Consider the following 22,401-nt stretch of genomic DNA (forward strand, 5'->3'; position numbering starts at 1 on the left):
TTTTATTATGGTAACCGGTGCATTAAACCATTATCCTTTATTCATAAGCTAGTATTCTTCATTACAGAAACTCCGCCTGCGGTGTATCACAACGTATTGAAGTTGGTCTATTATAACAACACAAAGTTTTGGTCATAATGATAAATTCCTTTCTTACATGTAACTCAATAACTTATTGACCGTCACAAAGCTCAGGAAATTCTATATTTATGAAAATATACATTAATATATCGCATTTGGAATAATATATATATATATATATATATATATATATATATATATATATATATATATATATATATATATATATATATATATATATATATATATATATATATATATACCAGATGTATTCTGAATAATACATCAGGTTAAATGATTTGCAGTTTACATATTGCATAATACAAAATATTTTTACGTTTTACAAGTAATTGAATAACAAATAATTTCTTCAGGTTATATTAAATTTATTTTTAATTGTTAACTTTTAAGAGATTAGACCGCTGTACACATTTTCTATTTGCAATGAACTTTATCTCAAAGCATTATTATTTTTTTCATTAGCTAATTCCCTCAAAAATTAAATTCACCATTATTTGATACACTAATTCTTTTCATATTTCACTAGTTGTTTAATTGCCCACAAACATAACATATGCCTTTACTTTTCACATACACCAGAGAACCTTAGGTCACATGCTGTTAGATAGCAATACATCAATATATGTACGTATATGGTTAAATATATTTATCAGGCACTTAATTGATGTTAACTTAACATTATCTTTGAGGAGATACCATCCATGTGCAAAACCCCACTCAGGACGTTCTATTTACAAGATTTACACTATTTACAAGTTGCATTTATATTGAGTAAAACAAAAGTTATCGTACAGTGATAGACGTTTTCAATTTTATATTTTACGCGTTATGCAGGTGAATATATATATATATATATATATATATATATATATATATATATATATATACATATATATATATATATATATATATATATATATATATATATATATATATATATATATATATATATATAATCATCTTTTATGTGGAGGATGAGTTGATGATTGTCTTCTGTCTATCAGCTTAATAAACTAAGATAGACATTTATTCTCTGGAATAATCATTAACATTAAAAATACTAAAATCAGATGGATATGCTCTGTCACAAACATCTTAGAGTCTTCAGTGGAACTTGGAGGAGAGTCTTATTACGGTGATGCCTGGAAACTTGGCTTCACGTGATATCTTGACTGAAGGTGTAGCAATATTAAGATGATTCCGAGATCAACATTTTCCTGGAAGGAATATCGTTTAAGAGTTCCTATGAATACGTGAACAGCATTGATATCACTGAGAGCCTGGAGCTTCAAAGAAGGACTAATATTATATACTCGAGTTCTCTTTCGTTCACCTCGAAGGGCTCAGACGTCTCACGGAGAAATTCCCAAAAATAAATTGAGATCATGTGTATTATCCAAACACTTCAAATGTATATGGGTGGACACTGAGGAGCTGAGAAACACCTCCAAGCGAATCATAAACACGAACATTTCATGGTATTCTCCTCTGGAACCCTTCAAGATCCTCAAAGGTCTCAGAAGCTTTCTGAAAAAATACACTTGGCAGCATTTAAAACTATTCATATCTGAGACGTGAGACATGTCCTCGCTCTCATCCCATCTCCTGGCGAAAGAGAAGCTTAAGATCTCAGCAGCTTTGCCGGGGCCTAATCGTGTAGCTTGGAAAACTTACATGGCAGGTGCTGAGGCGAATCATCCGCGTTTCAAACACATCATCCGAGCCTTGTTCTCATCATTCGAGCTTTGGTCATGCCATTATAGCCCAGGAAACATCATTTAAGCTCTGGACGCATCATCCGAACCTCGGACCCACACACACGACAAGTAAGATAATCGTTGAATACAAGATTTTGTTTTATCAATACAAAATTGGTTCATATACACGAGGAGAGTCGTACAGAGATCCCCCATAACAGAAGCCTGCAACACATTATCACTCAGAACAACTTCGGGAGAGGAGAAAAAAGGTTTCACTCATGAGGATAATCAAGATACCTGTAGGAACACCCTGAGCACCTGAAGCGCCGCAGTGACCATAAGCATCACCCAGGGCGTCCGCTGCAGCGATCTGAAGCATAGAGCAGTGGTGGCGGTGGAGAGGGTCAGTGGTAAGAGAGACGGAGGGGTGAGGAGGTGGGTGAAGGTGATGCTGGAGCAGATGCTGGTGTAGAGGGACGGAGACGACCTGTAGGTGGTAGCGCCCCCGCCACACAGCAGGCAGGGAGGGGCTGTGTTGGTCTGCATGGCTGCTGGGTGCTCACCTGTAAACACGGAAGTGTGTGTGTGGTTAGTTTGAATCGTTACACTGAGTACTTATAATTACTGATGATAAGGGGTGCTTAGCTTGAAACTATTCAGTATCTATGTAGGCCTCTCTCTCTCTCTCTCTCTCTCTCTCTCTCTCTCTCTCTCTCTCTCTCTCTCTCTCTCTCTCTCTCTCTCTCTCTCTCTCTCTCTCTCTCTCTCTCTCTCTCGCTCGCTCTCTCCGACAACAAGGTGGTAAGGCGTAGGATTGAAGAGAATGAAACGTCTGAAACACGTTAAAATATTTACGTACAGGCATCTAAGTTCTCAGGGCCTTTGGCCCGCCAGACATCTGGATTTGAAGGAATGAGATCCACATGAATACCACACACTCGCGCGCTCTCGCTCACACACACATATACATATAATTTGTTTTCAACATCTTCCGAATAACCAATTTTCACCATGATTCGTCCAACCTTCGGATATGCCTTCACAACCCCTCCTCTCCCCCCCCCCCTTCCCCCCTTCCCCCCCCCTCCCCTCCCACCCCCTCCCCTCCCACCCCCCTCCCCTACCCTCCCCACTTCCCTTCCCCCTCCCCTCCCCTACCCCCCCCTGCCCCCTCACTTTTCTACCTTAGATCATTTTTGGCTATTGAGAAACACACTCCCGTGGATCAACTTCACTCCGGCGTCTGCCTCAGCCCCGTCATGTGGATATACCTGTCACGGCCAGACTCCGTGGCAGCTGGAGATATTGGATATTTACGTTAGCCCGGTATGGCCGTTTGTTTTGACTCGCTCGAACAGCTTCACAACTCTGCACTCGCGATGCAAGTGACGTGATTGCTCCGAAGGCAGAGTAAGAGGTGATTATGCTATCTTTGTTTCACCTCCTTCAATATTACTTTTTTTCTTTGGGGAGGTTCTTGGGTTTGTTTACTTTTATAGAGCAGGGAGGGGAACTATCAGGAGAAAGCGACAAGCCGTTACGACTATATATAGCACTGGGAAGAGGTCAGGATAAGGATTTAATGATGAGACCCGGGGGGGTGGGGGGGGGGGGAAGGGAGGAATAGTATCCAACGACTTGGACGGTCGGGGATTGAACGCTGACCTGCATGAAGCGAGATCGTAGGTAGGATGGATGCTTGTTTGCATTTGTTCGGTAAATAGTGATTGTAGCTGTATTTGTACTAGTACCCCTGGCCTGTAGTGTTCCTGTAGGTATGTATACACAGTCACCCTCAGTAAAACTTATTTTGGCGTTGAGAAATGTTCGAGTTATACATGATACTCCTTGCAAAAGTTGCTTTATATATAGTTTCTGTTTATGAATTTATGTATACTTGATATACTCCAGGAGCAGATGAATTTTGCATGCATACACGAGGCCGGTTTTTAGCCAGATTTGATTCGCTCTCACAGCATACTCATTCTGTATAATTTATGGCTTGCAGTTATGCTACTTGCAACACCGATTTGCATAACAAGCTGAGGCACGGGAAATCGTGCCAAACTGATAACCTTCACAAGAGGTGCCACAGATGGTGTCTTGAATGGTAGCAAAGATGATTATTTCAATGGTACTGCGAATGGTTTCTTAGATAATGGCACCGTTAGTTTATGGTTTCTTCAAATGGTACCACGGATGGTTTTATAATTGATGCCATGAACAGCACTGTGAATGACAGTATTAAAAATGGTGGCTGCCAAGGATTGCGCAATACATGCTTGGGACCGTGGCTGGTGCCAACAATGGCGGTGCCATTAGTGATGCGATACTCATTGTAATTTATAGTGCCATCCGTGATTTAATTTATGATGTAATAAATGGCGGCGTTGCTTTTGCAAGAGATAAGGGGCGTTGGGAGGTCTACAAAGTATCTCTGGGAGACGGAAATACCTGCTGAATTAGATCTCACCAATTGTGAACTTTGTTAGTATAAATATTTACATACATGAGGACACTATATGTCATTGAATGTGAAGATAATTGTTGAAGAGTTTAGAAACAACTCTATCACCAGTATTCAAGAAACGCCAGGGATCATTTATTACACAAAATGATATCCAGCTATCCCAAGTTTACCTGTTGAAGATAGCCACGCAAGTTTACACAAAAATCTAAGTTATCTGTTTACCGGTTGGTTAGGTTAGGAAGGGTGGGAGGTGCCTGATGTCCGTGCTTCTTTAGTTAGGTTAAGACGATGGAATTTGTACGTTCTGGCAAATTGAGAGACTCGGTTGACAGAATAGTGGGGCTCAGTTGCTGGATCCAACTACCAACCACTGTAGCATTTATGTACACAAGTTCAAACTAACCAGACAATGAATAAACCGTTAAAGTATATGTTTAACAAATTCTGTAACTAGCGCCATCGTTGCTGTAACTTGTTTAGCTAAGCGAATGAAGGATTTTAGCTCCTAAGCCCACTATGTGCCTCTGTAGCCTCTGTAGCCTCACATGATTGATATGTAATGTATGATAAAGGAACTAAAGTGATGCTGAAAATTTGTATTATTTGTGAGAAGGAAAGGTGGAAGGGGAGAGGGTGAGAGACAGACATAAAGTCTCACCCAGATACAGAGACAGACACAAAAATCGTGGCCAGCACATCAATTACTCTCTACTGCTGCTGGTGTCTGCCAAAAATTCCTTCGCCAACAAAGATTCTTCAGAAATCTATTGTCCGAGTACAAATTTACGCAGATGGACAAAAATGTGAGAAATTATGCCTTTCTCACCATTATACGTTTGGCACAGAGCTGGTGTGTGAATGTGTGTGTGTGTGTACGTGTGTGTGTGTATACGTGTGTGTGTGTGTGTGTATACGTGTGTGTGTGTGTGTGTATGAGTGTGTGTACGTGCACGTGTTCGTGTGTGTACGTGTGTGCACGTATGTATCCATGTCAAACTAATTGAAGAACCCACGAAACCCACAAAACATATCCACTGACTAAGAGCAAGACACATATACAACATCATCTTACAAGAAATACAATCATAAAGTTACTTGATTTATGGATGTAATATTAATAATTCGTGAATCCCCCTCGCATCGTTTCCCCTTATGCACGTCCCCCCTTCTCCCCCCATTCTCACCTCCCCTCCCCCTACTCTATCTCCCCCCCCCCTCCCTTCCCTTCCCCATGATCCCAGCACCAAAGTTCCATTCAGTGCGGTGATCGAAGGACCTATAAACTATTCTCTTGACCTAATCTTCTCAGGGCATACATAATCACCCAGCGCTGTTTGCCAGGGGCTCTGAATGCTGCCCTGCGAAGTGGCTGAGAGCCTTGATGAGAGAGAGAGAGAGAGAGATAAGTCAATAAGGTTAAGTAGGAGTATAGGGAGTAATATTAAGTAGAATGAAATTATTCACTCAAGTGCAGATGATGAGTCACAATAACGTGGCTGAAGATATAAAGACTAAATCACACACCAGAAGATGAGGAGATGACAATAATGTTCACTCAATAATTCAGCGGAGGGGAACGTAAAAGTTTTATTGAAATTACTACTTTCCAGACTTTTAATGGAGATTCATATTAAGGAGGGTATATATCTATCTTTTCCTTCCTCTCTCACACATACACAGACACACACAGACATACACACACACACACACACACACACACACACACACACACACACACACACACACACACACACACACGCACATGAGCTAAGGTTCTTTGGTTGAGCTCTGGCTCTTTGTGTGTGTGTGTGTGTGTGTGTACTTAGTGGACTCACCTACTTGTGTTTGCGGGGGTTGAGCTCTGGCTCTTTGGTCCCGCCTCTCAACTGTCAATCAACTGATATACAGATTCCTGATCCTACTGGGCTCTATCATATCTACACTTGAAGCTGTGTATGGAGTCAGCCTCCACCACATCACTGCCAAATGCATTCCACCTGTTAACTAATCTGACACTGAAAAAGTTCTTTCTAACGTCCCTGTGACTCATTTGGGAGACTGAGTACCCCTACAATCACTATATGAATATACACTCTATATACTCTACAGTCACTATATATGCTCGATCAGGGTTCAATATATCGGTGTTTGCTATGGGGAAGCTCAAGGATAGATCAGCTGTTTACTGACTCTTTGGCAAGTTACCATATTAATATTTCTTTCATATTTCATACAAATTATTCAGATTCTTTAGTGAATTTCCATACCCAAATTGTGTTTGTTTATGCGGGCGCTGTGATCGTAAGTTGAGGGATTTTATGTTGAGATGTAAATTTAAAAGTCTTGCGGAGGAGGGTCTCGAATGACAGCATTTTCTCTATAAAAGTGAATTTTAATTTGAGGATGCCAAGGGCATACAAACGCACCTTACGTATCCTTGTGTATATTGCCTCAGTAAAGTATATATCATTGTCTTTTTGTTCAGCCCATTCTCCTGTTTTATTAGTACTTATAGTAACGATGAGGACTATATTATATATTCTGACTTACAACGACATTAGAAAGTAGAAATCGGCACTAGTGAGTTGGACAAACCGGAAAACTATTTTTTTCTACTCGAGTTGCAAAGACAAACTAACCTAACCTAACCTAACCTAACCTAACCTAACCTAACCTTCCTAGCCTTAATACACGATATCAGAGGCCTAATATAGTATAGATGTGTGTTATACTAGGGCTAGAAATATTCAAGTTAGTTTTTAAGCTTCATTTTTTTTAAAGAATTCCTTACGAGTCAGTACTATTATCTAAAGTACGTACAAATTCGTGACTATTGAGGATCGTCATAATAGGTACTATCTAAACAGGAGGATGGGTTATCTTGGTTATCTTGTTGCTGATAGTGGTGATTTTTAATGTTTATTTTATCTTCATCAGAGTTAAACTTGACTGGTTGCGGGGTTTTGTATTTTCTTGAATCTGGTGTTTCATTTTTGTTTATAATAGATGTATAATATATATATATATATATATATATATATATATATATATATATATATATATATATATATATATATATATATATATATATATATATATATCTCAAATCGGTCAGTTTCTTAACAATTCTTTTACAAAATTGTTGTAAAAATAAACGTGTGCGCGTCTGTGTGCCGTCATTCGTATAGCATTCAAAATAGAACACGTGTCGAGCATTCACAAACAAATGTTTTGTTATTGTGATGTGCACATGAGCCAAAGTGGATTTTTATACGTCTGTAGAGGCTGGTCGGCTACACACGGAGTGATATCTGCACCGCTACACACACACACAAACACACACTCACACACACACACACATACACACGTACACACACACACACACACGTGGGGGGGGGAGGGACTCACATAAAAATTTCGAATGGCGTTCACCGGCATTCCTTCATATTTTTCGGAGAAAGAGATTGAATTCTCTGACCAAAAGTCGTATATATGAAATCCTCTTCTCCACTATAGCCATAAACACTCCTCGCCACAGACATTAACTTATATCTTAGTGCTAAGCGGCTTTATCACGACGATTATTCAGTGTCTTCAATAGCAAATTCGTCCTTGTAATTATGTATCGTCTTTCCTTACTCACTATTTGCTGTCGGATTTGCCTGGCACGTTTACGGAATCTCTCTCTCTCTCTCTCTCTCTCTCTCTCTCTCTCTCTCTCTCTCTCTCTCTCTCTCTCTCTCTCTCTCTCTCTCTCTCTCTCTCTCTCTCTCTCTCTCACACACAAGAAATATTTCTGAATGGAACACACATTTCACATTTTATTTTCATATTTTTTTCCATCACTTGTTTTGTGTAGAATGTTTATATACAAAGTTTGCCACCGGCGCGTGAGCCAGACAAGAGGGCTCGAACCAGGGTCCAAAATCAGGACCCCTCACCACCCAACGATCGCGGAGCTGGAAATTAAAGAACTTAAGGATTTTTTCAAGTGGCTTTGAACCCTTTGGAACTGCTCCTGGTCTCTCCATATATATATATATATATATATATATATATATATATATATATATATATATATATATATATATATATATATATATATATATATATATATATATATTTATATATATAGTCGTATATATGAAACATCATAATCCACATGATGTTTTCTCTCTCTTGACTGATCGCATCCTCTGGCTCTAATACCTTCGTATATGAGAATATATTTTTAAGGTCACCCTTTTGACTCATTTACTGTCTCATTTTTTGTCTCATTTGTCTCATTTCTATACACACACACACACACACACACACACACACACACACACACACACACACACACACACACACACAGTGTACTCACCACTGAGCACATGTACACGGATGGAGGCAGGTTTGGCGTTGGAGGGACTACAGGTGTACTGGCCAGAGTTGTACACCTGGGCGTCCCCCAAGGTGAGGCTGCTCACTGTGGTTCCGTTCTCAAGACTCACCGTCACCTGGACCTTCTCTACCTCGTAGTTGGCCACCTGAGGAGGAGATGAGGAGCTGGTTAGACACTCAGTATGACGATGAAGGTAATTGGAAACTTACAGATAGGGAAAGTTGTTTGTATATGTAGCACTTACTGAATATATATGTGTGAATATATATGAATGGTTTGTATGTACCTGAGTATATGTGCATATCTGAGTCTGTGTATATCTGAGTTTGTGTGTACTTACGTGAATGCTCACTTGAGGACGTGTGTGTGTGTGTGTGAGAATGTACAAGAGGATATGTGTACGTAAGGGTGTGTGTTCAACGGCGTGTGCGTATACCTGAAGATGCACACGCCTTCTGAGTGCACACCTAAGGGTGTGTAGCTTGGGACGTGAGGCGTGTGTACCTAACACTCGCAACTGGCAAAAAAAAACACAAGTCAAGAGAATCGAGTCCACGTTGGCCAAGCAAAGAAAAACAAGCGATGTTTGTCGTGGGTGAGTGGCACACACACACACACACACACACACACACACACACACACACACACACACACACACACACACACACACACACACACACACACATACACACACACACACACACTCCTGTAATCAGACGAAGAGTGCAGACAACCAGAATGAAATAAAGAAAAGATTGACAGTAAATAGGGAACAGCCAGAATAATCCACGAAGACAGAGACATAGAAGAGCATACAGAGATACAGAAGAGCATAGAGACAAACACGAAAGCAAGGGAAATAGATTAAAAGATAAAGAAACACGCAGAAAGGCAGAGGAAACGACATTAATATAAAGTGCAAAAAGTAAATACTGCAATTTTATGTTATTTATTAACTCATTTTGAGGTGAAACATAAAGCAGAAGATAATGGTTTGCTGAAGAATTTTGTTGCCATCGCTCTCTCTCTCTCTCTCTCTCTCTCTCTCTCTCTCTCTCTCTCTCTCTCTCTCTCTCTCTCTCTCTCTCTCTCTCTCTCTCTCTCTCTCTCGCTCTCTCTCTCTCTCTCTCTCTCTCTCTCTCTCTCTCTCTCTCTCTCTCTCTCTCTCTCTCTCTCTCTCTCTCTCGCTCTCTCTCTCTCTCTCTCTCTCTCTCTCTCTCTCTCTCTCTCTCTCTCTCTCTCTCTCTCTCTCTCTCTCTCTCTCTCTCTCTCTCTCACCTTTTGCTCGTGGTACCAGAGCAGGAAATCGGAAGGCGTTGGAGCATCCCGAACTAGACAGGTGAGCCGTAGAGTCGAGCCACGGTCAATGTAGAGCTCTCTTCCGGCAGTGATCACCGCGCAGGGCTCTGTAGAGAGAGTGAGTGAGAGTTAGAGCTCTTATCAGACAGCGATCTCCGCGCGCGGGGCTCTGTAGGAAGTGAGAAAGAGTCAGAGCTGTTATTAAATCTGTAGAGAGAGAGAGCGGTAATTGTTCATACGCTTTGAATACCACACGGAACTATAACCAATCGCTTCCTCTGTCTCTCTCTCTCCCTCTTTTGCAAAAAAATTACAAAATAACAAGTAAAAGAGAATGTTGTTTTCCGGCCATGTTCATCACTCTGGCCGACGTAGTGACCGAACTGAAGCATTAGCAGCAGAGACAGTGAGAGTAGCAGTGAGGGGAAGTAGTCATCGTAGCATTTCCAGAGCTCTAAGTAGTATAAACAGCTGTACAGATGAAACGGCAGACGTAGAGGTTGGAGTTAAACCGCTGTAATCCATCTCCACTGAAGATCATTTATTGCATATAATACGGGCTCACCATAGCCCGTGCTACTTGGAACTCTGATCCAGGTAGCGAATCTTTAACAACAACAACAGCTCATTTAGTTCACTAAAGGCCCAGCGCCGCCTCTTCTGGTATGAAGCTGTTATTCTGTGTGACCGTTATCTCTTGACCATTATGTGGATTGGACAGCATTCTGGCTATTTTTTATATATTGTCCTACTGTTTATGTATTGTGTTACATTTTATGTATTGTGCATATTTCGTTTAGTTTATTACAGCTGTTGCATTGCTGTATCTAAAGTTCATTTATATATATATATATATATATATATATATATATATATATATATATATATATATATATATATATATATATATATAGTGTGTGTGTGTGTGTAGTCACCTAATCACCTAATTGTGCTTGTGGGATTCGAGCTTCGGCTCTTTGGTACCGACTCTGGTTCTGGAACTAGTCTGGTGGCATATCTTTGAACTTGTTCCAACTTTGTTTTGTGTGAGACTAGATATATATATGAACTCCACGCTGGAGCCGCATACTCCAGGATCCGTCTGACATACATGATATACAAGGTTAAGAACGATTCTTACACAGATTTCTAAAGAGAGTTCTGTTCTCATGCCGGACATCCTCGTATTTGTCGCTGATAATATCCTTTTGATGTGGGCTTCAAGACACAGATATACACCTCCATATCCTTCTTGTATGTGAGTGTGCTAATATCTAATGTCTGTCGATTATACTTGTGACATCAGTATGTGTAGGGGCCTCGTAGCCTGGTGGATAGCGCGCAGGACTCGTAATTCTGTGGCGCGGGTTCGATTCCCGCACGAGGCAGAAACAAATGGGCAAAGTTTCTTTCACCCTAAATGCCCCTGTTACCTAGCAGTAAATAGGTACCTGGGAGTTAGTCAGCTGTCACGGGCTGCTTCCTGGGAGTGGAGGCCTGGTCGAGGACCGGGCCGCGGGGACACTAAAGCCCCGAAATCATCTCAAGATAACCTCAAGATATGTGTAGAAAAGGAGATGATCAAAGAGGGTGACCCTGCTGGAAACCTTCTTATGAGATCATTTTATTTTCGCCAAATAGTAGGTCTGAGTCCTCATTTTACCACAAGTATAGAAATAAATAAAGGGGGAAAGGGGAAGAGAACTGTCTGGGGAAAACGCCAAGCCATCACGACTATATAGCACTTGGAAGTGGTCAGGATACCAATTTGGGATGGGACGGGGGGGAAGGAATGGTACCCAGTCACTTTGACGGTCGGAGATTGAACGCAGACCTGCATGAGGTGAGACCGTCGTACTACCGTCCAGCCCAAGTGGTTGGGCAATAAAGTGGGAGAGAAACAGTATTAAACAACATGGAGTACTAAGTACCTTCTTACAAAGTTTAAAATATTTTCGAAATCGAGTTTGATCTAGGTGCTATCGCCTGTAATGTTAGCCATGTAATGCTCGAGTAGCATAAGCTTCCGCTCCACAACCCTGGGAAACTCCAAGCACAAGTTGTTTTGATTTCGGCATGTCGGCTGCTTCCTGGCTGACTGTGCTGGCTGCAGCCTCAGCGACGAGGCACCGGATGTAATTGCCCACGGCGATGGCTCTGATTTCCCCATCCTTCTTTCTGAGGCACTGAAGGACGTCCTTAAAGAAAGAAGAACGACTTTTCGAAATCGAGAACGTTGCCAGACAGCCAGATTTTGGCTGATCTTGTGAGTTTGAACTGGAGGCTCTTGAGTAATAACATTTCGTACATGGTTGATCATTTGTTCGCGTTCATTGGGTTTTTAGACCTGCGAAACTTCCTGCTGGGAAAGACAAAGCTGTTTTGTTCAACTCTCATTGTTCAACTCTCATTGTTCAACTCTCATTCACCAACACCCAGAGACTCTGTTCAGAACACATCGAAACGTGTAGATCTCTACTCGTACCTAGTTTCACCAGCTCATTTTCTAGAATATATTTGTTGGGGTATATTGGCAGTCCGTCAGAAGACTCCAGTAATATACGCTTAGATATCTCGGAAGAATTTCGCAATATGTGTTTCATAAGGGTGCAACGATACCCGGAAGAAGATTGATGCAGAGCAATTATTTATGTTCGCAAAATTACTCCAGCAAAGGGTGTGTTGGGATTATATCGAAATGATTTGTGCAAAATTACTTTTTAACATATTCGTAGATATCTTCCAAAAACGTTGGCAGGGGTTACTTTGCTAATGTATTCACAGAGATTTCCCGACAAGATTGCCTCAAACTTTGGTAGCTTCGCATCTTAAAACTTTCTTCATATCCTTGGCTCAGCTTCTCTCACTCTGTCTCTCGCTATCTCCTTGACATCGCTTCCTCTGTCTCTCTCCTCTCACTCTCTCTCTCTCTCTCTCTCTCTCTCTCTCTCTCTCTCTCTCTCTCTCTCTCTCTCTCTCTCTCTCTCTCTCTCTCTCTCTCTCTCTCTCTCTCTCTCTCCCCGAGGTCCTACCGACTTTGAGTTCAAGTCAGTTTCCATTTACCAAGGGACGATGCCTGTAGTGCAAATTGTCCGCAAGCATCCGAGCGATTCATGTCGGATGGAGGTCATTTGTGTGAGCGGTTACGGCCAAGAGCGTGAACTTTCCTCTTTCGGAATAAGAAAGGAAACAAATTGTAATTCTGGGGAGATTTTCGCCATCGAATCTAGGCATCGAATGTAGATAATTCACAGGAAGCGAACATTCTTGCGGCCAGTTTGCAAGTGCTTGTATTTAAAACATCTTTGTGAGTAATAGGGTCGATGTCGTTTTCGTGTTAATTGGATGTTTATATTCGGTAATTTATAGGAGCAGTTATCATTGGAAGAGAAACATGAGGAGAAAATTAACCCTTGTAGAGTTTAAAAATGGAAATGAAAGAGAAATGCCTCGCCACCAGTGTCGAGGTGGCCAGGAAAACTCGCCACCTCTTTCCCCAGAGAACAACCAGTGTCATCCATCTTTCCCCAGAGAACAACCAGTGTCATCCATCTTTCCCCAGAGAACAACCAACCCCCTTTCCCTCTTACTACCCGCTGGGAGTAAATTTTCTTAAACGTTAAAATAATATCATGTGTGGCTATGATGCAATTATGGTGTACCATAGAGTCTATGATGGTGCCATAGAGGATCTAAAAGGAACCATTACACAATGTAGCACAGTTTGTTTCTGGGTAGTAAGTGATATATATATTTGTTACTTACTACTTATGAATAGAAAAGTATAGAAAATTGGCTGCATTTGAAAATGTATTTGTTAATTAAATTTATACTATAAGTGGATGTTATAACAGTATGAGAGAACGCCATACTGAGCTGTAAAGACATCTCAATAGTTCCTTAGACGTAAAACTGCCACGATAAAGAGCAGTTTGAGCATTTTAATTATGAACGAGCGTCATGGTACCATAATTATGCTAAGGGAGCCGGTCGGCCGAGCGGACAGCACGCGGGACTTGTGAGCCTGTGGTTCTGGGTTCGATCCCAGGCGCCGGCGAGAAACAATGGGCAGAGTTTCTTTCACCCTATGCCCCTGTTACCTAGCAGTAAAATAGGTACCTGGGTGTTAGTCAGCTGTCACGGGCTGCTTCCTGGGGGTGGAGGCCTGGTCGAGGACCGGGCCGCGGGGACACTAAAAAAGCCCCGAAATCATCTCAAGAAGACTCAAGAAGAGGATTATTTGGCTGAAACCATGAAGGCCTCTAGGAAGGTCACCATGGTACCATAGCTGCTGGGAGCACCACTAGCAGTCGCGATAGTGTCGTTATGTCACCATTTAAAGTAACCATAATACCATGGTAGCCCCTAGTGGAACTACTGTGGAGTTCTGTTGGTTTTATTATAACCCATGGCACCATGGGAGTTCCTGGGGGGACTACTGGAGATCGTAATGATATAAAGGCACCATTAAATGTTTTCATGACACCATTGAGGCTCGTTGTGGCACCACTGGCGGTGGGAATGGCCTCATGATGGCGGTGTGAATGGAAGCGGCAACACTAAACCATTGTACCATTTGTTTGGTTTCAGTTACATGGTGGGCCTTTTGTTTTGTTTTTTTATCTGTGACATTTCTCCCTTGTTCTCTTCCTCGTCGCCTCTCTTCCTTGCTTTTCACTCCATTTTTCAATATTCCACTTTCCTTTAAACCTCTTTCCCTCATCACCCTCTCCTCCCTTCTGTTTTCTACTTCTCCCTCTCTATGCCTCATTTACCTTTTCTACCTCACCCACGTTCATCTTTCCTTTCTCTCTCCCTCTTTTTCCCTTCCTTCCTTCTCCCTATCCCTTCGTTAACTTTCCTTCTTTATCCTTTTCTCCTCCCGCTCATCTTTCCTTCCTTTTTGAGATCTCTTGTTTTTTTGCACTTTTTCCGACTCCCACTTGTCTTTTCCTCTTTTCTTCTCCTCTTATCTTCACCTCTCACTATCTTAATCTCTCCTGCTCGCCCCTTCCACCTCCTCCGTCTCTTTACTGTCACGAGCTTATGAGAAAGTCAATAATAAAAACATTTGGAAGCTGATGATGAGGAAGATATGAATATGATGAGAAATTAATGAGAATTTAGTCTCTCTCTCTCTCTCTCTCTCTCTCTCTCTCTCTCTCTCTCTCTCTCTCTCTCTCTCTCTCTCTCTCTCTCTCTCTCTCTCGCTCTCTCTCTCTCTCTCTCTCTCTCTCTCTCTCTCTCTCTCTCTCTCTCTATCTCTCTCTCTCTCTCTCTCTCTTTCTATCTCTCTCTCTCTATCTCTCTCTATCTCTCTCTATCTCTCTCTCTCTCTCTCTCTCTCTCTCTCTCTCTCTCTCTCTCTCTCTCTCTCTCTCTCTCTCTCTCTCTCTCTCTCTCTCACACACACATACCACAATTTATAACCCTCAGAGAACCACAAAAGACCTAAGACAAGAATTCAAGAATGCAAACTGAGGTATCTAAGTCACCACCATGGCTGTGGCTGAAACATCACTCAGAGTGATAGTAAAACTCCTAATAATGGGAGACTTCAATCAAGGACAAATTGACTGGATATCAGCGGATCTAAACGGTACAAAATCTGGAGAGCAAAGCTGGTAGGCATATACAATTAAGTCACAACATTGTGATGTATCTTTGAGAAAATATTCAGGCCACTGCATTGGGATCGAACCCGCGAGTCCTTAGACTCCCCACGCACCAGCATTCGATGGTTAAAAAGAGTTAAACGAAGAATAATATGAAGCAAACTCGATAACGTTAAATGTAAATATGACAAGGAAGAAAGGGGAGAATTGGGTCATTGTATTAAATTTAAAAAGTTCGGAAGGCGGGGCTGGGAGCTGGTACTCAACCTTCCATGCACAGCCAAGCGAGTACCCACATGAACCATTCTAACTCTATATTCTAGAAGCTTTTAGGGAAATAGCAACAAAATTCGACAAAAACACTTTTAGTTGAAGAAGGGTCTTGCCTATTTCTTTTTTTTTTAACAATTCAACTTGCAATGAAGATAAGTAATTTTCGAGACATGAAAGGCTCAATTATTCTTTTTCTGTCAACATGTAAAAGCAATAATATTAGACGGTAATTACTACGGCGAGAATTCTTCTAACAACTAATTCATTTGATTTATATATGTGAACATATATATATATATATATATATATATATATATATATATATATATATATATATATATATATATATATATATATATATATACATATGAGAGCACTGAACAGAGTGAAACATAGACACAGGCACGTGACATGCGCAAAGACAGTGAAAGACACAAAGAAAGACACTAAACAGTGGAAGACACAATGAAAGACACTAAACAGTGGAAGACACAAAGACACAGTAACCAGTGAAAGACACAAAGAAAGACACTAAACAGTGGAAGACACAAAGACACAGTAACCAGTGAAAGACACAAAGAAAGACACTAAACAGTGGAAGACACAAAGACACAGTAACCAGTGAAAGACACTAAAAAGTGGAAGATACAAAGAAAAACACTAAACAGTGGCAGACCCAAAGTCACACTGACCAGTGGGACATAGACACCTGCAAGTGACAAACCAGGCGTGACCAAAAAAAAAAAAAAAACGTTTACAAACGTTATTATTCCCTCCCAGCTGACTCGCCTAACTCCATAATCGTCAATTTGGCCGCAACAACACGCCGGCTGTGTCCATCGTTGGCCGTCCTGACTGGCAGACTGACTCGATATCTGAATGGTTAACTGGTATACCGGCTGACTGGCTCGATACCTGAAGGGCTAGCTTGTAAACTCAAGACTTTATATATGAATCGTGATTGGCTAACCTATTTAGCTGAATGGCCAAAAAGCTAACTTGCAGCTGATTGTGAGGATTACGAGAGTTACCTGATTGGGCATAACGCTGTGTGAAAAGGTGGAAAGTAAACTGGTTTACAGTTTACAGTATGACCGATTATAAAAGCCACCGAAGACAAGGAAGAGGAAGGTAGGAAGGATATAGAGAAATGGAAAGATAGAGATCAAGGAAACGAAGAGGAAACTAGCGGGCCGAGAGGAAAGGGTGGAGAAAATAGAAAGTTAACGAACCACTTCAATGTAGAAACTGAAAAGAATTTTTTCAGCTGTCAAAGACCTGGAATGCAATCAAATCATGATAACAAGGGGAGGAACGAACGGATGAAGTTATATACGGTAATGGAGATGAGGAGACAAAGGTCAATTATTGAGCCCATTCTTTTGATTTGCCCCAACGTTCAAAATACAACGTAATAACCAATCCAGCAACACACGACCCCAAGCAACCCACCTAACCTATTTTACCGATGCAAAGAAAGATTGGATATTTGTGAATTGTTACTTTTCATTGTATTTTGTAATTTGTACGTTGGAGGACCATTACGTACAAAATGAGGCGTGTTAGTTAAGAGACGGTAACTGGTGACGCAGAGAGAGTCGTGAAGGGAAGAGGCAGGAGGAAGGCTGGCGAAAGGTAACCCATTTCTGTCTTACCTTGTAGTTAGGTAAGAATAGGAGGTTGAGGACCTCTGTAGGTCACGGAGGCACCAAGCTGGACATGTAGGTCAGTTAGGATAATATTCAGACTGCGGTTATCTTGAGGTTATCTTGAGATGATTTCGGGGCTTTAGTGTCCCCGCGGCCCGGTCCTCGACCAGGCCTCCACCCCCAGGAAGCAGCCCGTGACAGCTGACTAACACCCAGGTACCTATTTACTGCTAGGTAACAGGGGCATTCAGGGTGAAAGAAACTTTGCCCATTTGTTTCTGCCTCGTGCGGGAATCGAACCCGCGCCACAGAATTACGAGTCCTGCGCGCTATCCACCAGGCTACGAGGCCCCGCCCCTACGAGGCGGTGACCTATGGGTCTGAACTGACGGTGAACTGACGTAAGAATTGAGGCTAAATGATATAATAAATAGTGCCCGAATATAGATAATAGAGACATATCTTCTGCTTCTCCTCATCTTCTGCTTCTCCTCATCTTCTGCTTCTCCTCATCTTCTGCTTCTCCTCATCTTCTGCTTCTCTTTTTCTTCTCCCCTTCTTAGTCCTTTTGCAACAATTTGTAGACAAGTTTAGATTTAGGAAAGACTTGGGTAAATACTGGTTCGGTAACAGGGTTGTTGATTTGTGGAACCAATTACCGCGTAACGTGGTGGAGGTGGGGGTCCCTCGATTGTTTCAAACGCGGGTTGGACATGTATATGAGTGTGATTGGCTGGTTATAAATAGGAGCTGCCTCGTATGGGCCAATAGGCCTTCTGCAAATACCTTTGTTTTTATGTTCTTAATCCCCCCCCCAACCCCTCTTCCCTTTTATCTTTCCGTGTCTCTCTTAGCCCTTTACCTCGTCCATCTCTTCATCTTATTGCCCCTCCTCTTCCACCTTCCCATTCTCCCCATTCTCTTGTTGCTCCTCCACCACCTCATTTACACCACCCAAGACAATATACAAACACGAGCTCTGCAAAAGTATAATTTACCGACACACTCCCAGCGCCAACACTATTTGCAAAGCGTGTCTTCTGGCACAAATATTATTTACAAACACGTGTTATGTTACTAACAGAATTATAAACGCGTATTATCAAAAATCTAATTAACAAACTTGTATTGCAAATACCGTTTAAAAATGCATTCTAGAAAATGCAATATGATCCTTTTCTTGATAATATAATATGATCTTTTTTCCTAGAAAAACGCAATATGATAATTGCCTCTAAGATACTATATGATAATGCTCTTGAAAATAAAATATTATATCACATAACCTTTGACAAATAGCAAGTAAACTTACATGAAGTAAAGAAAGAGAGATAAAAGCAAGGAGTGCCTGAGAATATCGAGAAGCTACCCACAACTACACGGTCATCTTAACAAGCTGAACGAATGGTTCACAAGTGGTTAATAGAGTGCAATTCAAGCGAGTGCAATGTGATGAAACTTGAAATAGCTCCACGGATAAAATATACACGATGAAAGATTCATATAAACATACATATATAATTTATCATCCACACTTCTGTGGAAATAAACATTCCATTCGCCAGGGTTCTAGGAGACTCGAATCCCGGACCCCAAGCGTGTGAGGCAGAAGCTTTACCGACTAGAGCTTCCCCGGTTCGGATCTCCTAGAGTCCAGATGAATGGGAGAAATACAGAAATAATTACCTGATAATTACCATTTTATATGCATATATATATATATATATATATATATATATATATATATATATATATATATATATATATATATATATATATATATATATATATATATATATTAATTCAAACACATCTTGGAAACAAATGGTCTATCACAAGTCCAGTTTACAAAATCATAGCTCTTCGCGATCACAGTGTAGCCCAAGCACAACTTACAAGTAAAATATGTTCACAAACACAACTAACAAACACACGCAGTTCACAAACACAACTTACAAGCACAACAATTTACAAACACAACTTACAAACAATATACCACAAACACTGGTTACAAACGCATAATCAGTCACAAAATACAGCTTACAAACGTATATAATTATCCCAACTTGTAGACGCACAGTCTAACACAAGCGAGAACCTACAAACACATGGTCTATCCTAAACATAGTATACATATTACATATATTATTACATATAGTATACATATTACATATATTATAGTACACATAGTATACCCCAAACACAAATTATAAACATACCATATGTAGTTCATAAAAGCATATCCGCCGAGCCAGACAATTTAGGACCACTCCTCAGTACTAAATTTAGTGTTGACAACTGGAGTGGAACTTGCAAATGTGCAATTTAGCGCGTGTAAATGGGAAAGATGCAGAAATGCAGTAGTGGGGGGAATGACGCAGAAATGCAGTAGTGGGGGGAATGACGCAGAAATGCAGTAGTGGCGGGAATGACGCAGAAATGCAGTAGTGGGGGAAAGATGCAGAAATGCAGTAGTGGGGGGAATGACGCAGAAATGCAGTAGTGGGGGAATGACGCAGAAATGCAGTAGTGGGGGAATGACGCAGAAATGCAGTAGTGGCGGGAATGACGCAGAAATGCAGTAGTGGGGGGAAAGATGCAGAAATGCAGTAGTGGGGGGAATGACGCAGAAATGCAGTAGTGGGGGGAATGACGCAGAAATGCAGTAGTCGGGGAATGACGCAGAAATGCAGTAGTGGCGGGAATGACGCAGAAATACAGTAGTGGCGGGAATGACGCAGAAATGCAGTAGTGGCGGGAATGACGCAGAAATACAGTAGTGGCGGGGGAATGACGCAGAAATGCAGTAGTGGCGGGAATGACGCAGAAATGCAGTAGTGGCGGGAATGACGCAGAAATGCAGTAGTGGCGGGAATGACGCAGAAATGCAGTAGTGGCGGGAATGACGCAGAAATACAGTAGTGGCGGGAATGACGCAGAAATGCAGTAGTGGCGGGAATGACGCAGAAATGCAGTAGTGGCGGGAATGACGCAGAAATACAGTAGTGGCGGGAATGACGCAGAAATACAGTAGTGGCGGGAATGACGCAGAAATACAGTAGTGGCGGGGGAATGACGCAGAAATGCAGTAGTGGCGGGAATGACGCAGAAATGCAGTAGTGGCGGGAATGACGCAGAAATACAGTAGTGGCGGGAATGACGCAGAAATGCAGTAGTGGCGGGAATGACGCAGAAATACAGTAGTGGCGGGGGAATGACGCAGAAATGCAGTAGTGGTGAAAATTACGCATAACTTCAAGGGTAGAGGAACTAACGTAGAAATGCAAAGGGTTGCGGAAGTGACTCAAATATATATAGAGAGAGGGGCAGAGAGAGTGTTGCAAAAATGAACCGGAGACGCAGAAGACGCAAAAATGTAGGGAAGACGGAGAAGAGGACGCAAAAACAAAGGGCAGAAGCAGAAGAGAACGCTAAAACTGAGGGAAAACAGGAAAGGAAATGGAATCAGAAATGCCGGTGTTGCGAGATACGTTTAGGAAACCGCTGTTGATTATTGCCCTGATATGGTAAGAATATAATAGATAAAATAGGACGGGATTTAGTACATTAGACGCCCCGCGGCTAGAAAGGCGAGGTCCAAGAGCTAACACCTCGAACCTTCACGCGCATATATTAAATGTAAATAATAAACACATTCAAGCACACACAAACACACTGAGTTACCACAGACGTTAGAAAGAACTTTTTCAATGCCAGAGTAGTTAGAAAATGAAATGCACTGGGAAATGATGTGGTGGAGGCTGACTCCATACACAGATTCATGTGTAGATATAATAGAGCCCATTAGGCTCAGGAACCTGTACATTAGTTGATTGACAGTTGAGAGGCGGGACCAAAGAGGCAGAACTCAACCCCCGAGCTTCTCGAGCGCTATCATGTAGATATGATAGTGCTCGAGAAGCTCAGGAATCTGTACACCAGTAGATTGCCAGTTGAGAGGTGGTTATCTTGAGGTTATCTTGAGATGATTTCGGGGCTTTTTAGTGTCCCCGCAGCCCGGTCCTCGACCAGGCCTCCACCCCTAGGAATCAGCCCGTGACAGCTGACTAACACCCAGGTACCTATTTTACTGCTAGGTAACAGGGGCATAGGGTGAAAGAAACTCTGCCCATTGTTTCTCGCCGGCGCCTGGGATCGAACCCAGGACCACAGGATCACAAGTCCAGCGTGCTGTCCGCTCGGCCGACCAGCGTCCCGTCTTAATGTGGGACCAAGGAGCTGAAGCTTAACCCCCGAAAAGCACACTTAGGTAAATACTCACATTGTTGAGGATTATAACTGACTGGTTATACAAATGCACCAAAAAAGAACGAACAAGGCTAGTTAAGTTCTCGAGAACAAGGTTTTTAATAAGGCGAATAGGCCGCTCATGTTAATAAGAGAAGTTTAATGGGTTCTGGAAGGCAATCTCATCTACTGAGCAACACTTGTTGCAAAGTTTTTAATCTCTCCCGCTTGTGCACTTTGCAATCTTCTTTTGTCCTCGATGTTTTGCAGCGTGTTCATCGTTGCAAAGGAAGTGTGTCCTTGGGGGTCTTCAGGGGAACTTTTCACCCGCGTGCGCAATCAATTAAAAGCACTATTCGGGGAATAAATTTAATTCGCGCAATGAAAATCCTGGATTGGAAAACAAGCTAAGAATAGATGTAACCTGAAGTCTGCTAAGAGAGCGGCGGTGCCAGCCATTATATACGGAGTCGAGAGAATAATATAACCGAGTAGAACCAGGAAACTGAGCGCCTGAACTGAGCAATAGTTGAATCATGTGTGGCATGTAGACGATATGAATGAATAGACCGTATGACAGCTGGGTGGACAGCGCTTCGGATTCGTTGTCCTGAGGTTCCGGGTTCGATCCCCGGTGGAGGCGAAGACAAATGGGCAA

The 22,401-nt window shown here is 41.8% G+C and overlaps 1 protein-coding gene across 1 annotated transcript in view; it reads right to left on the bottom strand.

The window, feature by feature from the left end:
- Nucleotides 1-1,075: 1,075 nt before the first annotated feature.
- Nucleotides 1,076-22,401, bottom strand: part of LOC123750670 (zwei Ig domain protein zig-8-like) — a 124,996-nt gene continuing 103,670 nt past the window's right edge. Inside the window, exons 6-8 of the mRNA XM_069328496.1 lie at nucleotides 9,938-10,065; nucleotides 8,639-8,804; nucleotides 1,076-2,365 (exon numbers count right to left, since the gene is read on the bottom strand). Of these exons, the coding sequence (XP_069184597.1) occupies nucleotides 2,091-2,365; nucleotides 8,639-8,804; nucleotides 9,938-10,065 (569 nt within the window). The 3' untranslated portion in view covers nucleotides 1,076-2,090. The remainder of the gene's footprint in view (nucleotides 2,366-8,638; nucleotides 8,805-9,937; nucleotides 10,066-22,401) is intronic.

This window comes from Procambarus clarkii, chromosome 2 (assembly GCF_040958095.1).
Source record: "Procambarus clarkii isolate CNS0578487 chromosome 2, FALCON_Pclarkii_2.0, whole genome shotgun sequence".
Lineage (NCBI taxonomy): Eukaryota > Metazoa > Arthropoda > Malacostraca > Decapoda > Cambaridae > Procambarus > Procambarus clarkii.